We start from the raw sequence: 9,642 nt of genomic DNA on the forward strand, positions 1-9,642 counted from the left end.
TTGTGTTGTGTTGTGTTGTGAAGTGAAGCTTTTATACTGTGACAGTTGAACGTTGCACGAGGCGTTCAGGTGTCAAAGTAACAGCAGCTAGCACAAGTATGTTAGCATGTTAGCTCTTCCTGTTCCCTCGTCCCAGAGTCAGTGTGTTTCTGGTTAAATGTCTGAAATAAGGTCTGTGGTTTTAACACAAGCTCAAGACATTTTCAGGTTTTATTCTCGGACATAAAATGGGTCAGTAAATCCCCCACTCCTGATGTTTGAAGCTTTTACGTGTCTTAAAAAAGGCGGTTGCTAACGAGTGTCTAAATGAGACTACAGAGGTTGTCGGGGACGTTAACATGAAAACCCATCTACTCACCAGTCCACCTTTACAGCCTCGTTGTGTTTCTACTCACGCTCTTTCAAACTCTCACTAACTTTCTAAGAAGAAAGGCTTTTGTAGAAGAGCTCAGAGCTAAATGAAATGACCAGTTGGAAGCTTAGTGGTGGAGACGTTGACGTCATGTGACCGTGGTGGAGTTGGTTTATAGCCTAACATTAGCTTCTTACTTCAAACATCAGAACAGTGGTGTTCATCTGTGAAGATGATCTGATCAACTAAACCTGAAGGATCAGAAACTCCAGGTCTCAGTTTATTTCCTGTGGAGGAACCAGACTGAAGCTGACTTCAGGTTGAACAGAAACACATCATCGCTGTGGGACTGAATTGACCTGATAGTGAGATTGTTTTGCCGACTGCTGCTTCCAGGGTCAAAGGTCAAATTTTAGTTTCAACTGGTTCACATGTTTTTGACTTGGGTTTCTGACAGATACCTATATATATATGAATATATTAGATGTATGAAAATAATTATAATAAACATAAATTATACAGAGACGGTTCAAAACCAGCAGATCAGTAACCTCATGATAATATAAAAGGAAAAAAACACAGAAATACAGAATACTGATCTGTAGAAAATCATCAGTAATAACTGATAATGGATCAATGTCCTGAGCCAGCCCTGGAGCCAGAACAAACCTTGATGATTGACCCAGATACAGACTGGGACATTTCAGAGTAAAACTGGTCCTGTCTGAGTCTCTGGAGGATCAGTTCTGTAATGGAGACTCTGTTTCTAAATGACCTCAAACCTACTTTGACATTTTTGTATCAGCACTGACTGTTATTGATTGACTGACACACAGATACACTGATACTGATCGATCAACTGATACCTGCTGATGTGATGGTTTATTAATGTTCAGGTGTTTTATAAAACGGGTGATCAATGGTTTCATCAACAAAATCTAATAATAATCTTCATTGAAAATGCCGTGACTGGAGAGGAGGAGGTGGGACTAGAGACAATGGTGGATTACAGTTGGCTGAGACATCTGTCAATCAAGAGGAAAATGGCCATACACTTGATTGTTTAGATTTAATATCCGATAATGATCGAGCGGTAACGATTATGTTGCTGGTATTAAATAACTACAGCTCCCATGAGGCTTTGTCAGGCTGCCAGTGGCTTTTTGGGATCTTCCCGCCCAGCTCGTGGATTATGGCCGATCAAGACCTGATTGACGTGCTCACCGTCCAATCGGCGACAGCGTAGAGACGCGCGGCCAACCCTGTGCGGCGGGGGGCGGGGCCGCGGCGGAGGGGGCAGGGCGGGATGTATCATGGAGGATCAGTAGGCAAACTGTGGCCGTCAGAGGAGAGCAGCCCCCGCTCTGATCCCCGGGACTTTCTCAAGTGTTTACCGACGCTTTTTAATCACCTCGCACGGCAGACTTCAACATGGACATGAAGAAGAGGATCACTCTGGAGCTGCGGAGCCGGAACCCGGCGGAGGTGAGTCTCTTTCATTTTAACAACATTTTAATTGTTGCCTGAAATAGCCCGGGAGGTGATGTGCGAGCGCAGCCTGGCTGGCTGCTCCGCCTCGCTCATCACATGGAGTCCGCCGCCGATAACACTCTGAACGGAAACTTTGCTGTGGGACACTCGGTCCTTTAAACCTCTTATCGATCAGGTTACGATCGACTCCCGCTCGGCTCAGAGCAGCGATCCCGGATGGATGTGGAAGCATCTCGCGGCTCGCTCCGTCCGCCCGCCCCCTCCTCCTCCTCCCCGGTGAAATCCCTTCTCTAACCCCTGCACAGTCAAAATGTATTTATTATCGCTGAATTCGCGGTTCATATCCCCAAACCCGGGACGTGTAACCCGCCCGCTCAGTCCCGTTCTGCCCCGCTTCATTTGAAACACCTTCACGGATAACGTCGTCCAAGTTTAACTTTTAATCAGTCACCGGCCGCTCGGAGCAGCTCGGGTTTACCGGAGAATAACGACGCACTAATAAGAATAACTTCTGCTGAACATGCGGGTGTTTGGTTCGGCACCGGGCGGGCGTTTTGGGAGCTCTCCGCGGGCTTTTAAACACTGCGCATCGACCTCGACAACAACGACGTCGGCGGGCACTCGGTTCTCTGCGAGCGGACATTTTAAGTCGCCAACGGCTTAAAACTTCGACGGAAAACCCGTGTAACCGGACATTTTATGAAAACCCGCGTCGTTCGATTCGGCTCAGAACCACATTCAGCGGCTAATGTGAGGCTTTAATCGGTGTTTTGGTGCGACCCTGGCCGGTGATGGACGCGGGGCGCGCGGAGGTCGGTCACAGACATTTTGAGTGCGGAGCTGCCGCTCGGTAGTAACGCGTTACCGACTTACCGTTACAGAAAGCGGATTAGCTGCCGTGTCGATGCGGAATCACACAGATATAGACGAATATTTCTGACAAACGCCTCATAACACAAACCAACAAAAACCGCGTTACACCGTGTTCCGTTACTGTAACGTGATTACCGTGTAACGCGGAGTGTTTGTGTTTGAATAACAGCGTCGTAACGAGTCAAAATGGCGTTACCGACCGAGGCAGATTACCGGGATTAGTGTAACCACGCGGAGGACTGAATATGACCGGATCTACACATCATCATGTCGCTGCATTTACACATTTACCGCCACACGGACTGAGGTCGGTGTTTAACCGTCCACAGCCGTTAAAACACGGGCTAACATGTCCGGCTTTAATCGGCGGAATTCGGCTTGTTTCGTCTCTTTTCTTTTAAAAGCAGGGCTCCTCGGCGTGTGTGTGTGTGTGTGATTAAGTTATATAACAACCGAGCAGCTTCCGTTAAATAACACGGTCCTGTTCACGGTTCAGACTCAATTCACTTCAGAAACAAACTCCTAACAGACAACTCATGGTGTCATGTTTTAAGAGGGGGGGGGGGGGGGGGCGGCAGATGGTGTGTGTGGAGGCTCGGAGCCCCTCCACCCCCCCTCCTCCTGGAGTAGATTATAGTAGGTTAAAGCCCCAGCTCTCTCTCTGTGGTAGTAATGTGTAGTAATGGAGGAGCTGTTCATTGATGCCTGTTGGCCTGAAGCTCTGACACACTCTCTGCTCTTATATAAGAAACTGAGGAAACACAAGCGGCCACCAGACCTCACACACCACCTGACTGTCTGTCTGTCTGTCTATCTGACTGTCTCTCTCTCTCTCTCTGCCTGTCTGTCTCTCTCTTTTTTCCTGTTTCTTGTTTTTCCAGTAAAATAACAAATAATCAGGTAAAGTGAGAAAATAATTTGTCAGTATTTATTGATAAAGCCCTGCTTTCATCATCGATGAATCTGCCAGTTATTTATTATTTAATTGATTATTTGTTTGGCTGTGCTGTCCTCACTGAAAGCTGCAGGGAACAGACTTTCAGCTACAGTTTAACATCATATCCTCCAAGGATTTAATAAGGCAAATGTGTAATTTCATGCAAAAATAACAGGTAAGAATCGTTGAAAGTACTATATATCTGCAATGTTGTCTTTCTCTTACCCCATTCCCCCACCCCCCTCTCTTTCTGTCTAAACCCAACCGGTCGAGGCAGATGGCCGTCCACCTTGAGTCCGGTTCTGCTCGAGGTTTCTTCCTCTTAAAAGGAAGTTTTTCTTTGCCACAGTCTCCTAATGCTGCTCATGGTGGATCTGTTGGGTCTCTCTCTGTAAATCTTATAAGATAAAGAGTACGGTCTAGACCTGCTCTATATGTACAGTGCCTCCAGATAACTTCTGTTGTGAATTGGCGCTATATAAATAAAATTTGACTTGACTTGACTTAAACAATATCTCTAGTGCACCAGTAAACAAAAGATTACAAACATGAATCGATGTGTATGAGTTCGTAAAAGCATCTTCATGTATAAAACAAATGATAAAATGTTCCTGAACATTCTGGTATTCTATGACCTCACTTCTCCTTTCAGAGCTGCTATTTCTGGTTTTGTTGGTGGTAAAGAACTAAAATCCCAACCCCAGTACAGAAGGTGTTCATCAGTATTTCCCACAGCCTGAAGTAATCTATTACTGTCACAGATATTCTGTCCTGAGCTGTGTCTTCACTGGTTTAATCTGGATTTTAAATGAATTCCTCTCTGTCTTTGTCTCAGATTGCAGAGCTGGTGGTCGACAACAGTCGCTCTGCAGATGGCGAGGTCGAAGGACTGACGGACGAGTTCACGGAGCTCGAGTTCCTCAGTATGGTCAACGTGGGTCTGAGCTCACTGGCTAAACTGCCGTCGCTGCCCAAACTACGCAAGGTAAGGCTCAACTAATCATCAGTCAGAGAAGTGCTAACATTAGCTAGGTTAGCTGGCTAACCAGGAAACCATGTTTTCAGGTCAGGTCAGTTGTAAATTAGCAGAGCTTTCTAACTGTTTTCTTTGTGTTTTGTCAGTTGGAGCTGAGCGACAACAACCTGTCTGGTTCTCTGGAGACTCTGTCAGAGAAATGTCCCAACCTGACCTACCTCAACCTGAGCGGGAACAAGATCAAAGAGCTGAGCAACGTGGAGGCGCTGGTCAGAAAACACTCAGTCACACTGTATCTGCTCAGGACCACCGGTCCGTCTCTTAGCTGCTAACATGCCAATGTGATGTTTTTCCTGCTGCAGCAAAACCTGAAAAGCCTCCAGAGTCTGGACCTGTTCAACTGTGAGATCACGTCTCTGGAGGACTACAGGGAGAGTGTGTTCGAGCTGCTGCCTCAGGTCACCTACCTGGACGGCTTCGACCAGGAGGACAATGAAGCTCCCGACTCCGAGGCCGAGGACGAAGGTGGGAGCGTTGTCTGAATGTTGGTATCTAATTTCCATACAAACATCATCTGTCTCTGAACATCGTCTCTGTGATCGCAGACGAGGATGGCGAGGATGGGGCGGGGCCGACCGGCGACTACGACGACGAGGACGATGAAGAGGAGGATGAGGACGGCTCAGAGGGAGGAGAGGTGGGGCTGAGCTTTCAGGTGAACCGGGCCGATCAGGTGGGCAACTCAGGCTTCAGCCTGCAGGCCGATCCACGGCCGGCTCAGATACAGGTCTGCTTCCCCTCCCATAATGCACCTGTGCTCCAGGCAGAGAACAGTCTGTAAAGTCACGACTTCTGAACCACAGAGCGAAGTCTGATGCTGGTGTGATCCAGTATCGAGGTTTATTTGAGTCCACTTCTCTGCCTGGTCTGACCTGAGCCGGTCTGATGGGTCGACCTCAGGTGTGACCTCAGGTGTGACCGTGTTCTTGACCAGGTTCAGCACCAAAATGGCCGCCTCTGACACACAACCCCAATCAGACAGAACAGAGAACGTCTGAAAGGGAAAAAGGTTTTTCTCTCTGTTTGGATCTAAAACTTAAATTTCAGAAACTTCTATCAAAAGATCAGTTATTTATTTTTCAAAATAAAACGTCAAGATTTCAAAAGAAAAGTTAACGGGAATAGTTTTGCAACATTTTTAGAGGCAATTTATTCAATATGAAGAAGAAACACTGAAAAACAAACATATTTTACACTTAAAACATCAAAACCTTTTAGAAAATAAACTATATAGTTTTTATAATTTAGATTATACAGTTGTTGTTTTACAGAAATATTCTATGACTTTTATTTGTTATTAATGTTAAAATAAAACAAAATATTTTCTGTTTATTTAAATATTTATAATCGGAGAAACATTTTAAAACCATGAATCTGAGAGGAGGAGGAGGAGCTGTCAGAGTCGGTCTGATGGAGATCAGCCTGGTCACACTGACGTAGACGTCATCAATAGTCATAGAGCTTCATTAGTGTTGTCCAATCAGAATCAAGCTGCCTGTCTTATTTTGAAAACCGTCTGCAGAGAAACTGAAGTTAAACTGTGTTTTCTTTTCTTCTTCTGTCTTTGTCTCAGGATGAGGACGAGGATGAGGAAGACTATGCAGAGGAGGAGGAGGAGGAAGGTGAGTGAACCATCATGGCGGTTTCTTTGAGGAAGAACCAATAATTTAAAGTTTTTCAGCTATCTGAAACGTTGTGATTGGTCAGGATCCTGAGAGCTGCCTCCTGATTGGTCGGTTGCTTGTCTCTCTCTCTCTCTCTGCAGAGGATCAGGCGGGCGTTCAGGGACAGAAGAGGAAGAGAGACGTGGACGACGAAGGCGAGGAAGACGACGACGACGACGACGAAGACGACTAGTCAACCCAGCCCAGCGTTGTCCGTGTGTCGTCCTGTCCTGTTTCTGTCCGTCTCAGTCCACCTCCGGACCCGACCTCCGCCAGACAACAACAACAACAAACAACAACAGGGACAGCAACAGCAGCAACAGGAACAGTGTGATCTCAGATAGTTCCTTTCAGTTTGCAATAGAATATCACGTCTTTATTTTTAGATAATATATAAGAAGATTTTATCAGGACTGTACCTGTTGGTTCTCAGCTGAAGACTCCACATGTTTCCCTTTAAAACCTGGTTCAGGATGTGTCCGGTAAGTCTGACTCCTCTCCTCTGGTCCTCTGATCCTGGACTCTGATCCTGGTCTAAATGTTCTCTGGACGGCTGAATCTAAAGGTGAAGTCCTGGTGTGGATCGACTCCTCATTAGCAAAGATGTTTTTAGAGAGCAGGTGAGAGCCAGAACACACCGTACCGGACCAGACCGGGTTTCTGTCTCTCTGTCTCTGTGGTCGTTTCTTCTTCTCCTGCTTGTGTCAGACGACCTCTTCAAGCACAGTACTCGTCCAAAAACAGGTTTATCTTTACAAACTTCAGGGACTGGACACTCAGAAAACTTTTTATAGACACTTGTGTTGAGCTGCTGCACTGAGGAGACGAGTCCAGTCCAGACTACAAGACCTTCTCCAAGACCTGTTGGCCCCAGATCCACTTGTTTAGCTTACTTTTATGAAGAGTTGATTTAGCATCATAAAATCCAGATGTTGGTTTTTGCGTTCACACCTCAAACAGCACGTCAGAGTCCACCTTGAACCGGACTCAGGTCCTCTCTCAGGTGGTCTCAGTCCGGTTTGATCGACAGTTTTCACACTGACACAAACAAACCGAGCTAAAGAGGAAGTGTTGATTTAACCTGACTGAATAGGTGGACTGTGAACGCAGCATGAGTCTCACCTGAGCAGAAACAAAAAAAAAGCAACGTCAACGACACCTGAACCAGATGCTGATGTGATCCAGTATCGAGGTTTGTCTGAGTCCAGTTCTCTGCCTGGTCTGAGCTGAACTGGTCTGGTGGGTTGACTTCAGGTGTGACCAGGTTCAGCACCAAAATGGCCGCCTCTGACACACGACCCTGATCAGAGGGAGCAGAGTCTGGGTCTCACCTGAGCTGTTTTTCCATTGGCTCACCTGCAGCTAAAAAACATCTAATAATTCAGGCCAGTAGTGGATTACTCCAAGAGTAATCGGATACTCCCGAAGCTGAGAACATCCTGGGACTAAACCTCCGAGGTCTGCGCCTCTTGTAGTCTGTGCTGGACTCCGTCCTAAACCTCCACAGCTTTCTGAAATCATCAACTCCACCAAAGTCTGCAGCCGTCCTCACGTCTCACATCAGGACCTCCTCCTCCTCCACCTCCTCCTTTGTTTTTTTTATTGTTTTACCTTCATGTGTTTGAGCCTTCATCAGACCACCACAGACTGTCGTTCAGGATCAGAACCCAGTTCTTTTCTGCAACCATATTAGACTCTGCCGGGAGAGAGAGGAGGAGAGAGCGCCCCCTTCAGGACCTCCACCGCCCAATCAGGGATGTCATGTGTTTCTCTTCATCCTCAGTCTCTGAACCCGATCACATGGACTCTGCTGTCTCTGTCTCAGTCCCTCAGACCTGCCTCAGGTCCTCGTAGGAGATCATATTAATATTATTCCCAGTGTGTGTTTGATTTATTGTAGGGGATCTACAGGGAAGATTAGGGGGCGGGTGGGAGGAATTCTTAGTTCTGATGTGTTTGGTTTTTTTGTCCCAGATCAGCAGCTGTTCATGTTTTTAGTTTGATGTCAAACCGAGCGGCTCGTCCTCAAACTGCCCGTCCCCTCGTGATGTTCAGACCGCCGCTGTGTCACACCTCAGGCTCCGCCTCCTCACACTTGGAACTAAACCTGATGTGTGGTGTGTTCAGGTGCTCCTTGTCAGAAACAAAAAAACTAACAACAGGTTGACAAAACTCTTTCACCTGAGACCAGAATCAGGATCAGGACCAGGATCTGGTTCAAGGGTTCAGTTCATTTTGGTCTCGATCCAGAGTTTTCCCTCTAACCTCTGTCAGACTTTTTCACTTCCTGCGATGCGTTCAATGACACATCTCAGTTTCTGAGTTTACGAGTTTACCTGAATGCACCGTCACATCGACAGGTGGTGCAGTGAATTATGGGATATCGAGGACTTGAAGGAAACACTGGCTGTGTCTCCCAGAGTCTGGTCCAACCTGTCTGAAGGAGGCGGAGTCAGATACAGGACTCACCTGTCTCAGGTGTTGCTGCGTCTGCGTCGGTTTTACTTTTTACTTTCTCCTGCTTTACAACAGGAGCAAACCTGACCAGGTCAGAAAGAAAGAAAATCAATAAGGAAATAAAGAAACGATCACAGCGTCTAAAAACCTTTCAATAAATCAGATTAGTCTCCGGGTGAGTCGGGTTTGTTCGTGACGAAGCAGCAGGTCTCTGTTCAGCTCCGACTTTAAACTGCTGTAAACTTTTAGCTTTTCTCTCATTTACACTTTTAAAAACAGCATCAGTTTGAATACGACGAGTCTGTTTTTACACAGAAATATTTTAACTCTCAGACTTTAATCTGGTTCAGGATCAGTTTTAAAAATGAGATTTTCACAGTTTCAGCATGTGTTTATAAAAACATTTTAAAATCTTTTCTCGGTCAAAACAACACGCGATAAATCAGTCAGGTAAATTTAACGTCCACAGTCGACCACCTGCTGCTGAAGATCATGTGATCTGATCAAAAGCTCCAGAACAGACAGTAAAACACAGTTAAACGTAGAAACTGGGTCGTCACAGAGATCAGACGTTTGGTTTCCTGTCGACGTGAACCTGAAGCATGTTTCAGGTTTAAATGATAAACCTCGTTGGGTTTGAGCGCGTTTGATTCTGACTCGTTAGTTTTACTGGTGTTGGTCGGTGGAAGCGCTGACCCCTGGTGGTCGGTCGTTAGATTACACATCGTAAATAAAAACATGAACCAGACAGAAGGACGTGTTTAAGGTGTTGTGTTGTTTTTAAGAGTGTAAGAGGTCAAAGGTCACGTCTGTCAGACCTGCTGGTTTTTAA

At 46.2% G+C, this 9,642-nt stretch overlaps 1 protein-coding gene across 3 annotated transcripts in view; it reads left to right on the plus strand.

Annotated features, from left to right (window-relative positions):
- The first annotated feature begins 1,558 nt into the window (after positions 1-1,558).
- Positions 1,559-9,642, plus strand: part of anp32e (acidic (leucine-rich) nuclear phosphoprotein 32 family, member E) — an 8,350-nt gene continuing 266 nt past the window's right edge. Inside the window, exons 1-7 of one of the 3 annotated variants that reach the window (XM_018686656.2) lie at positions 1,559-1,837; positions 4,489-4,638; positions 4,776-4,898; positions 4,992-5,154; positions 5,235-5,344; positions 6,263-6,311; positions 6,455-9,642. The exon at positions 6,455-9,642 is cut by the window's right edge and continues 266 nt beyond it. In XM_018686656.2, coding sequence (XP_018542172.1) covers positions 1,784-1,837; positions 4,489-4,638; positions 4,776-4,898; positions 4,992-5,154; positions 5,235-5,344; positions 6,263-6,311; positions 6,455-6,546 — 741 coding nt within the window. In that variant the 5' untranslated portion in view covers positions 1,559-1,783 and the 3' untranslated portion in view covers positions 6,547-9,642. Of the gene's footprint in view, positions 1,838-4,488; positions 4,639-4,775; positions 4,899-4,991; positions 5,155-5,234; positions 5,363-6,262; positions 6,312-6,454 lie in introns of all 3 variants that reach the window. The other 2 variants (XM_018686655.2, XM_018686659.2) reach the window with 2 other exon arrangements.

This window comes from Lates calcarifer, linkage group LG3, assembly GCF_001640805.2.
Source record: "Lates calcarifer isolate ASB-BC8 linkage group LG3, TLL_Latcal_v3, whole genome shotgun sequence".
Taxonomy (NCBI): Eukaryota; Metazoa; Chordata; class Actinopteri; family Centropomidae; genus Lates; species Lates calcarifer.